Source organism: Neopelma chrysocephalum, unplaced genomic scaffold (genome assembly GCF_003984885.1).
Source record: "Neopelma chrysocephalum unplaced genomic scaffold, ASM398488v2 Primary Assembly neopelma1_97390, whole genome shotgun sequence".
Lineage (NCBI taxonomy): Eukaryota > Metazoa > Chordata > Aves > Passeriformes > Pipridae > Neopelma > Neopelma chrysocephalum.
Genome location: NW_020926031.1, coordinates 6,556,474 through 6,575,193, shown reverse-complemented (window position 1 = coordinate 6,575,193; position 18,720 = coordinate 6,556,474). Strand labels below are relative to the sequence as shown.

At 46.3% G+C, this 18,720-nt stretch overlaps 2 protein-coding genes across 2 annotated transcripts in view; one reads left to right on the top strand and one right to left on the bottom strand.

Annotated features, from left to right (window-relative positions):
• Positions 1 to 12,334, bottom strand: part of ANTXRL (ANTXR like) — a 52,182-nt gene extending 39,848 nt beyond the window's left edge. The window contains exons 1-3 of the mRNA XM_027672346.1: positions 11,730 to 12,334; positions 2,098 to 2,169; positions 1,892 to 1,963 (exon numbers count right to left, since the gene is read on the bottom strand). Of these exons, the coding sequence (XP_027528147.1) occupies positions 1,892 to 1,963; positions 2,098 to 2,169; positions 11,730 to 11,890 (305 nt within the window). The 5' untranslated portion in view covers positions 11,891 to 12,334. The remainder of the gene's footprint in view (positions 1 to 1,891; positions 1,964 to 2,097; positions 2,170 to 11,729) is intronic.
• Positions 12,335 to 16,219: 3,885 nt separating this feature from the next.
• Positions 16,220 to 18,720, top strand: part of ZNF488 (zinc finger protein 488) — a 20,747-nt gene continuing 18,246 nt past the window's right edge. Inside the window, exon 1 of the mRNA XM_027672276.1 lies at positions 16,220 to 16,279. The gene's annotated coding sequence lies outside the window, so the exon portion shown is untranslated. The remainder of the gene's footprint in view (positions 16,280 to 18,720) is intronic.

Below are 18,720 nucleotides of genomic sequence, written 5' to 3'. Positions count from 1 at the left end.
ACAGCTAAATTATGCACCCTGTCAATACATTGCACAGAGTACAATAATATCAGCCAAAACACTGGTTAAATCAAGTTTTTTTTCAAAATCCACAATTTCTCAGCCAAGCACCCATAGGGGCACAAAATCAGATACATAGTACAGTGTTAGGGTAACGTATTTTACAGATGCAATTCTGTTCCTGCTCCCTCATTCTGGTATACTGTCAGCCAGGATAGGATTGAATTAAGGAAAATGCCAGATATTAAACTTCAACAAAAGCTTTTGACCCTGTCACGAAAACGGGAAAAATTAAAACTCCATATTCAATCAGTCACGAGGACAGTTGAATATTAAGACAGAGGCCAAAAGATAATAGAAGACAATGGGAATGTTGAGAATTTCCTATCCTCGACCAGGCACTGATCAACTTTCCTGGGGCACAGCTTTCTCCCTGGAACCATGACCCCTGTTGCATAGCTTCATACACCACAAATACCTAGAATAACCGCAGTGAAATTAATAATTTAATTATCACGGATCACTAAAAGATCCTGATCCTTGGCAAATTTTTCATTATATTTATGGAACACATATAAGGCAAAAATATTCAACAGATAAAGATGTAGGTAGTTCAAAAATTACCTTAGGATGCCATGGGGAATCCTTTATTTAAAAGAATAGCGAGAACCTATCTAAACTCCATTTTGCAACTGGGTATTTTAGGTGACACAACCACAATTACAGAGAATACAGGAGTCTATGTGGGATGAAGGTAAAAATCAGGAGCTGGGACTGGGGATGTCCTTAGGGCAAAAAGCACATTTTTACCCTTTTGAAGTATAAAATGAGCTGAAAAGGCCCACATAGAGAGAGCAGGAGTTTAGGAGAAGGAACACTCTTAATACCATGTTCAACCTATTGCCACAGGGTTCCTGCCTACTTTCCACCTTGCAAAGAGCAAATCCACCTGGGAATAGTAAGCAAGTTTGAGCTCTGTCACCATGGTACGTGATGGAGACGTGAGCAAAAACTCAGGGGAGCCAGCAGAAATGCAAGACCCCTGCAGGGTTTATGGCTTTTGATAAGGCCCTAAAGTACAAAGTAGAGGAACTGGTTGTTCTTTCAAGATTGCTGCAGAGTCTCCATTATTTATAGGGTGTCTTGTACTATTGAGGCCTTCTCACTCAGACAGCAGCAGCAGCAAAATCCCTCCAACAGGGATTTGTATGTGTAAGACAAATTAAATTAATTTTTCTTTTTGAGAGGGGGGTTGGATTGGGGCTTTTTTGGTGGGTGGTGGTTTTGAGTTTTGTTTGTGGGTTTTTGTTTGTTTAAAAAAGATAATTTGTGAAGGTTGCAACAAGAATTTTGCTCCAGCTTCAGACTTTCCTTACAAAGCCTGTCACTTGGCTTTGCAAACCACCTCTGGCATGGGTGCTGTCTGCAGGCAGCCCAGGAGAGGGGTGTGATAGCCTGGTAAGGGAGTGCTCCAGCACTGGGTACGACCACTTGCTGGTGTAAAGTTCAGGGCTTTGAGTCTCTTCCAAGGGCACTGGGGGACTATCATACAGTCTTTTGCTCATCAGTTCATGCTCTGAGATCTCTTCCACAAAAACAGCCCGTAGTTGGGGATAGCAAGGATGTACCCGGATCCTCAACTGGAAATGCAGTTTCTCCCTGAAATACTGCAGTAAAGAACAGACAGCCTAGTGCTGCCTTTCTCTCATAAAGCTAAAAAGAAAAATGTAATGGGAGACCTAAAGGCTTTCTAAGCCCTCCTCCAGCTGGGAATGGTGGAGAGGATTTCAGTTGCTGCCACATCAAGGATCAAGACAGACCCCCAAATTCTGGGGAAACTCACTGTTTGAGAGGAGGGATGGAGGGTATGAAAGCTGTGGGGAGTACTTGCCTGTTCTCTGTTAGTTTCATGATTGTAGTGCCTCGTGAAGAAAAAACAATGAAAGACATCCGCAACATTGGACTGAAACAGAAGAACAAGCCAGAGCTATGTCACACACAATACTTCAGCAAATTTCCATTTGCTAAGAAGCACTGAACAAAAAAATAAGTTGTATAAATATAGGAAATTAAAATATCATCTTAAGAAAACTTTACCTTATGAACTTCTCAGCCAGGCTTTCCACAAAAGAGTAAATCTCAGTCCAGTGATTTCTGACACTTCCAGATCTGCATACAAAACGTAATTCATTATATTAATCTTTCTTTGCAATTAAATTCCTTGCTCTACTTTGAATTTTAAACCTGGCCTACTCCAAAGGTAGGTAGGGACATAAATTATACATAGTTGTGCTGCAAGCTGTAACAGGAACCATGAAGACAAAATTGACTGACTCAAAGACAAGTAAAATAGGCCTCAAACAGTTTACCATACAATACTGAAACAAGTTCAGTAACCCTTCCATCTGCTTTTATTCCTTTTATAGCATAAAACATAAATATCTTCTTCTAGTTTAATTAATTTTATTTGACTTCATTAAATCATCTGCTAGCAGGTTATTTACTTCCCTAGAGCTGCCCTTGAAGCCACAGAGTCTTGACTGATCCTCTATTCTCCCAGAATGCGTGGGAGAATGTTTCCATGAATTACTGTTTGTTTCAAAAGAGAAAGCTTTTGAAATAATTCAGAGAGGAAAGGCAGTACTCTTGGCTAATTTGCTGGACTAGTGTTCTGGACAGTCAATCCCTGGCTCCATTATAGATTTCTTGTGAAAACTTGAGTAACTTAGTTACATGTAGAGGACTTACACATTCATGCTGCTATTCCCATTATATACAATTGTGTTGCTGCACTCCCTGGCTTTTTTTTTTTTGCCAAGTCTTATCAGGGACCCCCACAGTCTGATGGGACTCAGACGGCAAACAGAGCCTTGCACACAGCAACTCTACAGTAAATTATAGGCAATTTCTACTGTGTTGTTCTATACCACACACTTTCAAGACATTAAAAAGGCAACAAAGCATGAAAAGTCAATGGTTTTAAAAGCCCTCCCTAGGATTGTGACATTTATGAAAGAATGACCCATTTGCTTTCCTTGCTTGCCAAACTCATCTCTCAGGTGTCTGAGGCAGAACGATAAATGAAACAATGGCACATACAGAAGAATCACAGGGGCTTAGATGCAGAACTAAAAAAGTTCTGAAATTTAACTACTATAAAGCAGTGGGATTCCTCTTAACTTCTGCTAGGCATTTTTCTGTGTAAACATGAGAAAAGAATTTCATATTACAATTCTCAGCTTTACTATGGGCTTTCCAAGTGACCCTGTGCCAGTCACTCCTGCTCTTGGTATGTCAGGTACAGAGCAGCACACAGAAGCCCACATGTGCAATGCAGTATGGCACTGCCTACCCTGCAGCAGTGCCAGTAGAGTGGAGAAGAGCAAAAATAAAGGGACAAGGACCAAAAGGAGTCTCCTGAAGTACAAAAGCTAGAATAAGCTGTCTTGTGTAACCCTGTGCTTTTATGCTGCGGTGCTTTTCTTGTTTCCCTTCAAACTTTACAGTAAGTAAGAACAAACTCCTCTTAATTGGTGTACCTGTGCTAATAGGAGCTGAGGCTCCTAGAGTTGGCATGTGATTGCCAATGTACCATCAGTAAATAAACACAAAGAGATTCCTTGTCTGGCCTGTTTGGCCACCAAATGATACTCTCCTGTAAGATTCCTGAGGAACTGTGAAGACTTCAGAATAATGAGAAAAGAATAAACGAAGCATGGAAAAGATCAGCACTGTGCAGAAAAAACACTGGGGTGGGACACACACTCACACCCCCCATCAGCAACTAGGAGAAGCCACGGGGAAGTGACACCGCCAGGGAATCCTATGTATCCTGTTGTAGAGTTCTGTACCAGTAGGTTCACCAAGACAGCACTGTGGCTGTCTGCAAAATAAAGAAAGCCTGTGTTACAGCCATAACTATCTTGCAGGCCTCGTGGGTTTCCTGCTTTCAGCCATCGGTTACCTGGTTCAGCTCCTCACATCAGTCAAAGGCTGCCACCACTCAGCCGAGCCCTGGCCTTCCTCCCTGTGCTCTCCCTGCTGAGGAAGCCCAGTGAGCCTAACATTCTCTGTAAAGTATGGAGCACCACAAGCCAAAGACCTCTGCAGATGGTGACAAACGGGTGACAAGCAGGTTGTATGCCTTTTGGAGTCAAGCAGGATGGTGAGGCTTCAGGCCTCGGAGGTCGCATAATTCTCATGGTGAAGGAAAGGGCAAAGCAATACAGAGCTGCTGTGGGCAGCCAGAATGCCCCAGAAAGCATCTCAGGGTCTGTTTCTGCTGTCTGTTCCACTGGGATGAACCCAGAGTGGGACCAGAGAAGCGCTGGTTTATACCTACGCAATTAGGACCAGAATTCGGCCCGAGTGAAGTTAAGAAAAAAAACATAGGAGTCATTTGTCTTGAGCATGCTCCCTTCTCCACAAGCTCTGTTCCCATTACACGAGACAAAGAGAAAAGTCAGCAAACCACAACACAGGAAAGAATGTCCTCCCGGCCTCATCAGGACTGGGCTCGGAGGAGCAGCTGCTGCCGCAGCTCCTGCTGCTGCCGTTTTCCTTAATTTCACATTGCTACCACTTGATGGGAGGGGAAAAGAGGAGGTCAGCAAGTATTTCTGGGGGTGGAAGGAAGTGATGTGATTCCAAGGCTCGATTCTGCTCCTACTGACTTTGGAGAGATTCCTTCTAGTTTAGCGGAGTTCTGTGTCAGTATAAAAACAGTGAGCATGTTAATAGTTGTGCCTACCCAACCTGAAGTATTTCACTGCTGTTTGTTCAGACAACAAAGAGCGAGATGGATTGGAAACATTCTCTTCTTTTCTAACAGGCTCCCAGAGGCAGAGGAAGCTGGACCCCAGAGAAATGAAGCAGCACAACCCTGGAATATGGGATGCTGCTCTCAGCTCACTCACTTCAGCAGGCAAAAACCAGGAGGGCCAGTTCTGTCTGTCCTAGAGTATGTGATGCACAGTTACCACTAAATTCACTCTCAGGAGCACATACATATCAACCTAGTGCAATATACAGCACTCATGCAGCTTTGCAGTAAAAGTTAAAACCCCAGCCCAGGCAACAGGACCCAAAGCCTTTCATCCCTGCTGAAAGTGACAAAGTGAAATCCCTTGAAAGCACAGCACTGTCCCTTGTCCTGTTCCACACATACACACACACCACATGCACATTTGCCTCCATTACAGATTAGCTCAAGGCAGCAATTCTGGAGATCCTGAAGCAAGAAGAAGACACATTATTACTGATGGGTTTAGTCTGAGTACGGTGTCAGGGGAGTATACCTCCTATTGAGTTTGTAGGTCCCAGTAAATCTCTACCTCCTTGGGCTAATGGTGACACTGTCCATGGCCCATTGCTCAGAAATGCAACACTGTTATTTCGAGGGCTCTTTGTGGTCACAACCACATTGTAGACAACAAAATTCTTGCACATGGCTAATAATGGCTCTGCAATAAAAGCAAACCCTGGGGCGTTTAGTTTGTTGTGGTTTCAGACACGCATGCTCAAATGTTCATCCACCCCTCTGCTCCCTTCTGAGCCAGCAGAGCATTCGAAGTGACAAGAATCCTCCTTTCCCAAGCAATGTTTCTTGCAAGCATGGAAGGGACCTTGACTGGGTGATTCATCCAGGCAAGGAAGGACTAGTTTCTACTATCTGCTCCAGAGGCAATTAGAAACACTGGCAGAGACAGCCATTCTGAGACAGTCCTTGTTACAGAGTACTTGTAACATTAATGGACAAAAGGGCTGGAGTGGGGAGGGGAAGATGCAGAGAGGTGACTGCAAAATGGATCTTAATCCTAGGCCAGTATCTGAGCACAGGATCCAAAGTACTTGAATCCAAAAGGTTTCATGACCAAACCCACTAATTTCGTACCTAGCTTTTCTCCTATAAAACTACTGATAAAGTCCGCAGCAATATTAGAGATTTCTGTGAAATCATGCCTCAAAACAACGGCCTTTAATCCTACAGTCATCCATCCGGTTCACAAATTCTGTCCACCTGATGCTACACTATACCTCTTGCTAAGTCCCTAGCCAACAAAAGGGCATAAAGTGAAATTCAGAAGCCATGCTCCCTCTGCATCCAACCACTTCATATCTCTCTGTGAAGCTCCACAGATGCTCTTAGCAGCATCAGGGCAGGAAGGCCCACTCCTAGCATCCTGGTACTCTTCAGCAAAACACGGGGAACAAAGCAGGGCACACAATCCCAGTCATGCTGCAACATTCTTAACAAGGTGCAAATGATAGCCAGGAACAGGGATATACAACTCCTGAGCTGTGAATAACTCACAGAAGTCAATTCATCTCTGCATTTGAGATCAAAAGGTTCAGTCCTACTACACCTCATACAAACTCACAATTTGCACCACCATTTGGCCTGCAAGCCCAGACTAAAGTAATGAAATTCTCAATCACTGAACACACACAAACAAAAATCCCAGGTCAGTGGGAATCGTACGGTTTATTTCCTTGGCTCAAGCCCCAAATAAATCAGATTTAGTTACATGCATAAATAGACTGCAAATGACAAGCTGCCATGGCTTTTTCTTCCTGTTAACTGTACATGTTTTATGTCAAATAACCATTACCCATTAGCTTTGCCTTGTGTTTTATAAAGAATTTTTTTCTTGGAGCAGAAGGAAGGATAATCGGTTTTCCTGAATATTTTTTTCCCTGACAAAAGTCAAAGCTGGCAGAATAATATCAGACAAAATACAAACAAATAAAACCTGGTTCAAATAAAATAGGTATGAATGAAGCAGAATAAAAATTTGCTTTGAAACATTCCGAGCAATATACCTGGGTGTAGGCAAATCAGAGCACTGGGTGCAATAAAACCACAACAAAGAAAGATGCAAAGGCAAAATACCATCAGATTATGTTTTGAAAACAATAAAAACATATTGCTTACAGGCAGCTGGAGATTATGAGAGGTATCATGTAGATGATGTGGTCAAATTGTAAGGGAGGAGGTCAGGCAGCAAAGGAAGAAGAGAGATAGTCGCAATCACTTTTAAGTAGAAACCAATGTTATCTAAGAAACAAAGGTGATGCTTCTGTTCAGACAGCAACTCCTCTCAGCTGACCTGCATCAGGTTCTATATCTTACAATGAACTGAAGTCTGGCTGCAGTATGTAGGAATTCTTGCTTAGAGAAGAGGTAGTTCAGCACTGGTTTAAGTCAGTCAATACAAAACTTTCAAATGTAATTAAGTTAGGTGCTAAGACGTGTTCAGACACCTATTTTTGCCAGCAGTCTGACTTCCAACCACAAGTGTTGTTAGCCACTCTTCCTCTCCCCATACATTTATAATTATAAAAGCTGATATTGAAAAGCAGCTCCTGAAATGCCTTTTGCTCTGAAAGCTTTTTGGTTTGCCTGAAGCAAATTAGAAAATATCAATCTGTTTCCCTCCTGACACTTCCCATCCCCACAAAACTGCCTTTTCAAGGGCAAGTTGAGGAAGGGGATACAGACCCAAAACACAAAATCAGGAAGGAGGTTGGACTGGGTAGCTAATTCACATCTAATCAGAGGTTGTGTTCTTCCCCACCAGCTCCCTACCAGTGACCATTCACTGCTGGAGTGAGGCTTACCAAGTTTAAAGAGAGGCAGCTGCAAAATGGATTACAAGTGAAAGGCTGGGCACTTTGTATTGATGTCTTTACCAAAGTTGCTGTTGACAGAGATGCTCTTGGAGCACAGGAGACAAAGTAAAGCAAAGGCAACAGGCCCAAAAAGACAAGAGAGCCTCAAAGAGGTACTACCCAGAAGCTCAGGGGGAAGATGAGGAGGGGAGAAAGGGTAGTTAGGCCAGACTACCCAAAAATCAGTTATAACTAAACAAAACCAGCCAAGGCCTTATCAATACATTTCCACTGCCATCATCTGTGCTGTGGAAAAAGGAAAAATTTTCCCAAGGCTGTGCAGCTCATTTTCCCTCAAAATCCAAACAACTTTTACCAAGCATCCCAGCAGAAAAATAAGAAAATACTTTTCACAATCAAAAATAATCAGGAAATCTCTCCGTACTTGGTAAATATAAAACACAGACAGCTCTGCAGCTCAGATCTGTCATGTCAACCATCACTAGAAGCAGATATTTATGGCAGTTATAAGTCCTTACTTTAAAAGAGTTTCTATTTGTTGCACTAATAAACAATTATAATGATGCTACTAGGCACTGTCATAATTAGGAAACACAAGAGGCCAGTCATCCTTTCTGCTCTGTAAGTGCAATTCAATATGATTACAAACAACAGCTGGATGTTAACAGCAAGGCAAGATGAAAGGAGCTATTTATATATTCAAGTACGTCACTACAAGACCTGATGGTCAAGCAATCAAATCTCTAACAGGACCTGTCCTCCACAGTTTGGGATGGGACTGAAACAAGTTCCTTGTGCATCTGGACAACCTAAGCAAACGAAGCAACCACAGCAAGTGAGAACTACTCAATGATCCATTATGTTGGGTTTAAGAGTTACATTGTTTAAAGGTAAAAACGAGATCTTTGCTATCACAGGTGACTTGATCTTACTACATGCCATAGGAGAGGTGGGTATGTCAACTGCAAGGTATATTGCCTTACCTCATGTAGAGAAAGTGACTTAGCTGCAAACAGAAAAATTTTTGCTGCTTTGGTATGATAATTCAAAGTCTTCCACTACACCTCCAAATAAGCTCAAGCCTGCATAACTCATAAAGAATGACACACAAACAGCAAAAGATTGCAGACTCTAGGCAGCCGCCTCTGCAGCCAGTGAATGTCCACTTCTCCTAGCTTCAAGAGATTTGCTCCTTGAGGCAATCTTAATGTGGCTCTGGCACGGTCAATCCTAAGGAGGATGATGGCTGGTCTCCCTCCTACACGTGCTGCTTTTCCCGTTTCGCCATGCCAGCTTCTTGGGTGTCTAAGGCTCAGTGCCACTGCTCTGATCTTGCCTATCCTATGGAGTTAACATAAAGGACTGCAATCAACTTCAGGCAGAGGAAAAATTGTAAGAAAACAGTGAGTTTCTTCTTCTAATTGGCAGCATATATATTATACCAATAACTTCACCAGAAGATGATCTTTTCCATCTGATGGTTGTTGCCCGCAGGATTAAATCCCCACAGACTTTGCCTGGCAGAATAAAAAGCAAAAATCACGCCCCACTATAGACATTGCAGTAACACACACCGCATAAGGAGAAAGGTTTGTTGACTTCTTCCAAATTGCCTCCTACTGATGTGTGATTACATCTTTCTATGAGGAAGCAAAGCCAAGCAGACTTAAAGTCATTTTGGTTCACTCAGGCTGACTTCAGAGACAGTGCCTGTCATTCAGCAAGAGAGCTCACTACAGGGTCACAGGATTAAAGCCTGGAGTTTTCACAGAGCCACTACTTCAGTCCCACTGTTAGACAGCTAATTAAGACTGAATGCATCTAACTTCAGACTGGCAAGGCACCAACAAAGGGAGGCAATACCCAAGCCATATGAGGATACTCTGTGGTGTATATGGCTGAGCTTTTGGGGGATTTCTCCCATTAGAAATCAGAGCCACAATTCTTACCAGATATGTATCAGCATGGATCCAATTATAAAATAAGGTGTCCATTGCATTTACAGATTTACCAGCTGCTTCTAACTGGCTTCCTACCTTATCCCTATGGAATACCCTGACCCTTCTCAACACTAAAGAGTTACCTAGATCCTTCCTCATGAGCTGTCCCAAGATCCCAAGTCTATTCACTTAGTCTCTACCTGCCTCCATAAAGCTCCTTGTGTTGTGCCAGATGTCACAGAATACAGCTGGGACTAAATACACCCTCAGCCAGCATGGGACCTATGGCTCCCAAGATCCAGTACTCTAATATTACTCATATGGATTGTAATGCAATCTCATTGAGACCAAAAGCAGCTTTGCCACCACATTGTCACAGACTTGGTAGGAGCAGGGATAGATTCTAAAACCCCTCAAGGGCCTAAGTAACTTATTACAGCTTTTTACCAAAGAGGAACTCTTCGATGTAACTGTTACAGCTCATAAAGACTCAGTTTGCAGCTGAAGCCAAGGAGAATTTTCCCACTGGAACCCAAGCACATGACTTTTTACTTCAACCATAATCAGGTCCAGTTTCCAGTGGACCACTGTAGTGAGAGGATAGCACCTGAAACAAAATAAAAGACCTGTAGCTTGCTAAAAGAAAACACATTATTTCAGGTATATAGTACCGGAGAGAAACTTGCTCATATGATCAACTTCCTATTGCTTGACAGATCAGTAACTCTGAGCAAATTGCTCTCTTCTCTGCCTTTATTTCCCCAAATACAACGTGATTAATAACAGCCAATAAAGTGCTTTCTGATCTACAGATGAAAAGTAGCATAGAAGCACAGTGTGGAGATTGCTAGGAGTACTCAATATAGAAGAGTAGAGAACCCATATTGCAATCACCAACATTCGTTGTTACAGGGAATTCAATACAGGAACTGGGCATAACAACAGTACCAGTCACTCCTAGAAAGCCTGGCAGCAATAAATTTGAGAACTAACAATAGCCCTCCACAGAGCTCTTTCTAGACTCATAAGTTACTTCAGGGACAAGTTCTTAGCGAAAGGAAAACAAAACAATGACCACCACATGGTGTATTAGTGCATCTTCTAGAAAGACAGAAGGCCTTTAATCTTCAGCTTCTTTTGCTCTAAAATCAGAATCACTACTTAGTGATACTTACTTTCTTCCTTTTGAATATAGCAATGTACATCCTGAGTGATGGTGGCTTTTTGCCTCCTGCAGGCTGTGCAGAAGGCCTTATGGACTGAATAGCTCTCCCAGCTGGGAAACAGCACAATGAAGACTTCATAGCTGGCTTGAGGGCAAGAATCATGAAGAAAAGTCTTCCATCTTTCATAATCCAGGATGTATTAGATAACACACCCATCACACTGAGTATATGTGGGAGACTAACAATTTACTCCTTGAGTTAAACCCTTGTCAAGCCAGCAGTACACCAGGGGAAAGAGAAATTCATGCCTTCTGAAAAACACTTGTGGATGCACCAGTTTACCACTTGCTTTGCTAGTGCTTGCTGTAACATGCCTATACCTGTGAGCTTAATCATACCCCCTGGCCATACCTGAATTCAGCTGACATAGTATTAAAGGAAAGTATTTGACAAGCTATTTTAATAGATGTAACTCAAACACAAGTTTAGACAATTCCAAAGAAGTTCAGCAAAAATAAGTTTTATAACACCTTGTTATTATAAGCGAGTCATTAAAAAAGCAACCACTACATACAAGCAGTCTGGTTTTAACTTTAGGTAGGTCTGCACAGTTCTGGCACTGCTAAGTCCCACAGGTGACATCTCAGCACATACCCCGAGTCTTGACACAAACTCCCAGGAGTTCTGGGGGCATTGACCAACATCCCCTCAAATGCAATGCTCACAGCCCGCATACCAAGCACTGCAACCTTAAAGCGACACGATTTCCCAGGTTTGCATGTGAAACTAACCCAGGATAAAGCACGATGCTACCCTAAATGCTCCTCTTGAAAACGTGCAAGTTTTGGGAAGCAAAAATACTCAACCTGCCCCACACATCGTGTTTGGCATCAGGGAAAGCCACGCGGGGAGACGGGGGAAACAACGTCCCTGCCGCTGCAAGGAGTCACTCAAGGGTGAATAAACGTTTTTAAATGCGACTGTCACTTACTTATCCAGGACGAAGTAGAGATCAAAGGCACCGTGACAGGAGCGCTGCTCTTCTTGCTCTTCCTCCTCCTCCGGGCGGGCGCAGGAGATTAGGCTCCCCGTTGCCAGCAAGAAGCAGCACAAAAATGCCGCTTTCTCCACGCTCCTCCAGCAACTCGCCATCTTTTCCCTTCCTTAATTCTTCCTCCTCCCCCAGTCTCTCTCTCCCCCTCGCTCTCTGCAAGTCTTACAGGCACTTCGGAAGCACCGAGGGCAGAGAAAAAAAAATCAAAACAAGCAAATAAACAAAAAAAATCACTAACTTCAGGATCTCAGCTCAACCCTGAGAGCTCAAGGCAGCCCTGCCCGCCGGACACCGGACCGCTGGCTCAGGGCTGGGGGCAGAGCCCAGGCAGATGATTCCCAGAGCCCAGACCCCATAACCCGCCGCCTCGGCAGCTGCCCCGAGCAGCTCAGCCCCGTCCCACAAGGAGAGAAGAGGTTCCTCCCGCAAGGGCTAGAGGCAGGAAGGGGCAGAGGGAGGGGAGCGGGAGGAGGGAGACAGGATCTTATGGGGGCAAGCTGAACTGGGACTTTCCTGTTCCGGGATACTGAGGTGGGAAAAGCTGCTGCGAGCGAGGGACCGAGGTTAGGGACCGCCACCCCGGCGCCTCTCCATCGTCCCCGGGACACAGCTCGGGCGTTCCTCCCTCCTTCCCTCTCGCACTGCCCTCGGGGCCGGACGGCGGGGAACGGGGCAGGAGACTCCGCCGGCGGCGGGAGGGGAACCCAGGCAGGGACAAGGGCAGCCCAGCCACATTCCGGGGCATCGCTGCGCGTCCCGCTAAGCCTGTCTCTCCCAGGCTCGGGAGGGGAGGGAGCCCTGAGGTGGTCAGGGCTGAGGGGCGACAGTGTCCGAGGCGGAAAGAAGTTGCTGTAGGAGACGGGCGTCATTGCAAAACCCTGTGACAAACCGGAGGTGGGGGGATGGCGCGAGGGGGCAGTTGTGAAAAATCTAGTTGCAGATGAGTGCAATTAAAAAGGTTATTGCCTGGGGGCGGGGTAAGGGGCAGGTTTTCACAGCCCTCTCATGCCACAGCAAATTGTTTCTCTTCCGTGGAAAAGTTGGTCTACTCGCCCTGGAGTCTGCACACATCCTGCAGGCGATGAGCAACGATGAAACACAATCTCTTAATGGAGGCTTTGCACAGTAGCATAATCACTCCCCGCCTGTTACACAAAGGTTACAAAGCACTGCCCTAAAGAGTTGGCCCAGCTCATCTGGATGCTGTCTCCAAAGTTTGAATAATTAGTGGCTTCCAGCCGCTTCCCCCTCCCCCACACCCTTTGCAGCCCCTAATTAATGAAAAGAGCCACGGGGAGGGATGCGAGCAGAGTCACTTTGCATGACGGAGTTGGGACTAGACATTTCTCTTTCTTTCTTGGGGGGAGGCTTCGGAACGCGAGTCAAGGTGGAAGGAATCCATCCCCTGTGGGGCGCTGGCGCGCTGCCCCATCAGGCATCAGTCCTCCAAACACCCACTGCATCGCTGGGACCTCTTCACTCGGGAAGCTGAGCCACAAGGCTGCGGCCAGGAGCCGCTTCCACGTGCCAGCAGTAAAAAGTGATACCTCCTCCCCCCGACCATGCCGGTACCCGCAGGGGCGCACGGCCGGCCCGGGCGGGCTGAGTCCGCTACCCTGCGGGGAGGCACTGAAGGGGCCACGGTGCGGGGGTATGGGCGTGGGCGTCTGGATTGTTTCCCCACAGCACACGGCAGCTCTTCCCGGAGCCCTGCCCGCCTCCCTCGGGGAACGGTGGGATGTCGCGCAGGGCCTTTCTCTCTACGCCCGACGAGGACGCGCGTGGACACGGCGCTCCTGCCGCCTCCGCGCAAAGCCCCTTCCCCGTCGCATCCAGCGCCCCTTCTAGCAGCCCTTGCCGTGTTTTGTGCGGTCAGCTGCTGCCCGCAAGTCTGAAATAAAATTTGCACTTCGGGGAAAGCATCTCGGTTTCAGTTCCCTGTTTCTGTGCTGGACCAAGTTCAGACACATCCAACCGCGACGGCGGTCGGGGACTTATCAAGAAAAGATTAGAGGGTCCATCGGTTTTCAGCCTTTCGCCCGGTTTAACTATGCCCAGCTAACAGCTGAAGGCACTGCTTGAGCTCACCACTTTAAAGGTTTTTGAGCAGTGGCCAGTTGAGACCCAGCGATTACTTAGATCACGGAGAAATACAAGAAACCCACATCCTCTCTGGCGACATTCACAAAAAATGAGCAAGCGGCTGCTGGGCAGCAGGAATCCCCCTTCCTCCCGCTCCGCCGGCCTTCGGCCTCGACGGTGCCCACTAGTGTCCGCAGCCTGCGCGGTCGCCGGGAGCAGCAGCCCCGGCACTGCGTCCCGGCCGCCCTCGCCACCCCCTGCCCGAGGCAGCCGTCCTCCCTCGCACACACCGTGGCCTTTCGAAACGAAATAAAAATGCTGATGGCTCCAGATTCCCCCGGTGTCTCGTGAATATAGGACTGTTTCGTAAAATAACGCGGCAGACTTCAAGAGAGTCTCCAAAGCCGAGTAAGGCACTAAAAAGAGAAAATCCGCGGTAACTATTTTCCGATAATGTGCAGAATGCGCACTGCCGTTTTCTGATCTCTAATATATTCTCTGACTCTGCAAAGAGAGATGGCTGGCTCACCTGCCTTCTCCAAAGGGCCCGGCGAGGGGAACGTTTTAAGGCTAGGTGAGCATACACAAAACAAGGATACGGCTAGGTCCTGCCACGGTTAGTGTTGGGCAGAAACACCCTGCGGAAGGGAGGGCTATGGCTCTGCTAGCGCCCCTTCCCTGCTCCTCCAGCCCCTGCGAGGAGGGCCGGGCGCGGCGGGGGCTTGCGGGCTGCCTCTGCAGAGCCGCCTCCCGCCACCGCAGCCTCCTATTTTAGACAAAACTGATTTTCCGATCTGCGTGAGCCCCTCCAGTGGCTGTCACACACGCCGGGCAAGCCTGCCAGGTCCGAAGCCGAAGCGAGGTTTGTGTGGGGTCAGCGCTCCTGCCCAAAGGAAGGGAGCGGGGAGGCAGGGCGCGCCAGGCCGGGGGCGCAGTCCTGGGACTGCCGGTCACCCGGGCGCCCGGGCTCGTCTGCTGGGGTCTTGCTCGACGGAAAATCAGACCAAGCACCTGCGAAGCTGACCGTAAGGTGCCGATCTTACCCTGCCTGGGGCACAGGTTACCTCACTGTCTCACGCTGGTTCAAGCTCCATAAGGCAGGTGGCAATGTCTAATTGTCCCTTTTTGAGCCTTCTGTCGCTATTTGCATAAAGTCTGCAAAAATATAAACTCTTGTGATATGAAGTTCAGTGGGAATTGTCCATCCCGGTTTCCTGACGCCTGCACCCCAAATCAGCGATTCCCACGAATTATTAGGAGACGCCACCGGCACACAGCCCCGTTCCTGGGAGGGCGGTAGGATGTGGAACCTCCCAGTGCCGTGGGGCAGCTACCAAATCCCCGCTGTACTTAGTGTCGTTCGTTCGGCCAGTGTTCAATTTTAAAAGATTTTAAAAGAGAACACAGACTCTTGACTCCATCCTCTTTAATGCCTGTATCACAGAACACGGCGAGAGTGATTCGCTCTTTTTATTGGTATAAGATTACTCTTTAATTGCAGCGAAAATCCATCCTTTCAAAAGCATTAAAGTGTTGACGTTTCTTTTCCCGATACAATCCCATATTCAGATTACATGGACACTAATCAAATAACTCGAGTTATTTCATTTGTCAACATGTTCATAAAAATTTTCTACCAGGCGTTAAAGGCATTTATATGGAACGACATCTTTCAAAAGCGATGTGGCTAGTCCAGATATAGGGAATATTTGATTATGACAAGACGTTTGATGGTTTTATTTTACATACCAGCTGTGCCACAAATCGTTTCATACCTCAAAGTCCTAATTTTTATCCTGCGAGTACTTTCTATGAAACAGTAATTTTCATGTTAAGCCGTTCTTGTCAATACCTGCAGCTCCCGAGAGAGCCTTGTGTTGATAAGTAAGATGCTCTAAAGGACAACTTTTGAAGAGGGTTTTGTTTTGTTTATTTGAGGGGTGTGTGTTTGTGTGTTTTCCCCCAACTTTAAAAGAAACTCCTCGTTTTATGGTACCGTTACAAGGGGAAATCCCGTCCACCTTCAGACTCTCCCTCGCTGCGGTCTGCAGCCGCTCGGGGATAGCTTCTGCGTCGGCAAGGGCTGCGGGAGCCCCCGGGCGGGAGCGGCAGCGGGTCCCCGGGGAGGGGGACGCCTGGCTGCCGGCGGGGGTCGGGGGCACGCGCTGCGGTAGGCGTTTCCCGGGGTCTGCTCTGGGCGGGGAGCCGTGGCGGGGGAGGAGGGTGCCGCCGTGCTGGGCGGTGCGGCGGCGGGGGGCTGCCGGCGCAGCTCTTGGGGGGCCGGGCGGCCCCGCCGGTGGGGTGAGGTGAGGGCTCCGCGGGGACTTGGTCGTAGCGGGATCCTGGGAGAGGGGAAGGGCGCCGCAGAGCCCCTGTCCGCGGGCAGCCTGCAGCGGGACCCCCAGGTGAGCGGGGCCGGGGCAGAGGGTCCGGGCGGGGGGCTCGGGGCGGCTTCTGCCGCCGGCAGAGCGCGGACAGAGCTCGGCGGAGCGGCAGCCGCGCCGTCCCGCCCGCCCGGGCTGCGCAGCCCCGGGGCCGGAGGGCTGCGCTCCGGGAGCGGGGGCGGGCGGCGGGTCGGGGCCGGAGCGGCCGGAGCGCTCCGGGGGTCCCCCAGCAGCCCAGGCGCTGCCGCATCGCCGGGACCTGCCGTGCCCGGGGCCGGGCTGCCCCGGGGAGGGGGGTTGCCCTGGGGAGGGGAGTTGCCGGGGAGCAGGCGAGGGCACGGGCGTGTCCCTTGGTGACTTGTGCCTAACCCCGACCTTGTCACCGCTCGCTTCAGTGCGGCAGCGAGGGGCCCCGAGGAGAGTCCCCCGAGCGGCGGGTACCGTCCCCGGGCTGCCGGGGGGCGATGCGGAGGCGGGGGGGATAAGGCGGATCCGCCCTGGCAAACCCGCCGGCAGTAGCCCTTTTTCTCCCTCCCGGCTCCTCTTCTCTCACCGAGACCTCTCGAGCATCAGTTGCTCTTTTTATTGGTTACAGCTCTCCTCAGCCTTCCAACTTCGACAGGTCATCAGAGCATCGTGGCTGTTTTAGGTATTTGCTTAGGATCTAATTGCTTTTAAGAAATTGATGAACTTCTTTGGAATACTTTACATTGTTATTCTTTATTCGCACCTAATATAAGGCTATCCATGTCCCATGGATAGCCTTATATCATGGATATCCATGTAATAAAATTTTTTAGTGGTTAAGTAAGTTAGGAGCTGTTATTGCTGTCACTTTAAAATGTCACATTGATCTTTAAATTTGCAAATCCTTACATGAAAAGGTTTCTGTAGGAATTCAGTCCACTGGAAATGTTTGAAGCATTTAAAAGATTTTATTCTGTGATCCGACAGCTACTAGTTGGAAGAAATGTCAATAGAAACTTGATGGAAGATATAATTTTTAAATAGTTTTATGGTTTTTTTATATAGTTGCTTTTAAATAAAAAGCAGTTGCGCTCACGTATGAAATTCAGAATTTAATAATAAATTATGACTCAGGAGTTATCCCTTATATTTGGCTTTTAAAAATGCAAAATATATCACTTGACAGCTTTTGTTACCATTTATTAAATATGATTGGTATTAGAAAGAGGGATTTCTGTAGGCAATAGAGTGATTAAATTTATGTTTTAATGTGTAAAAATACACCAAAGCATAAGCTGTTCTTTGAGAAAGCAATTTTTTTTGTATTTTAAGCATTTTCCAGTATTTCAAAGCTAAGTAGAAGTGCCTTATCAAACTCTGTAGAGATATTATCTTATAGAAAAAAAATAGCTTTGTAGTCATAGAAATATCAATGTAACATCAAAATACTAGTTTAGATTCTGTTATCTGAACATAATGTAACCAGATGACAAAGTACAGAAATAAATTACGTGTAAGAATTACAGATTGTACCAAAGATTTTGCATAAGAAATTACTTTGCTAAATCCTAGTATGATATAGATGGATATTTCCATGTCTGTAGTGCTATGCTTTATTTTAATATAATTTTCCTGCAGCACAGTCTTACATTACATGCAATTGCTAATAATAAACACCAAGTCAAAGAACAGAGTATTTTGTTGGAAAACAACTTATTTTAAGTCAGACCTATTTTAGTTTACAAAAGCACTTTAAATTAAAAGGTTTCTTGGCTTTACTGTAGTGTTTGTGTTGCTTCCCACAATTTCAGCTTACATGGTGTTCTTCAGCTCCATCACTTGCTGTTATTGGAGTTGACATTATGTATTGAATTTAGCATTAATGTAAATAAGATTAATGTAAGTTAATGTTACTTAGCACTGTTGAAGAAATTTCCAGTATTAACCATGTGAAAGTAACTGCTCTTTGTTTTAAAACACTTCTCTTTAAATACAAAATCACAAAAAAATAAACAGCTGTAGCTGTATGTGTAGTCGTGAATGTATGTACGTGTATATATGTGTTTACGTGTATATATGTCTGTGCTTACACACCATGGGTATATACTTTCCTGTCAGAAAGAAACATTTGAACAGATATAACTTCTTTATAAATCTAGAGCTGCCAAAAATAGTAACAGGGACATACCTTAATATATCTTTTACGTCAACCAGATAACATAATTTCTTTAAATTTGTGAAAAGGAGGCATGAATGGGAATTGTATGAAGAGAGAAGACAAATGTTTATGATTGTTTTCACAAGTTACACATTTTGTTTGAGTCTGTTTGTTTTTGGTTCAGTCTGTTTGTGTTTAGATCATGCTGATTGGTTGTTCCTTCATTTTCTGTGGCTACGCATAGGGAATGGTGGTTTTGTCTGCATGGATGCCTGGATAAAGGAGCAAATGCACAGATCTGTGTGAGAACAAATGTGTTAGCATAAACTGCTATGGC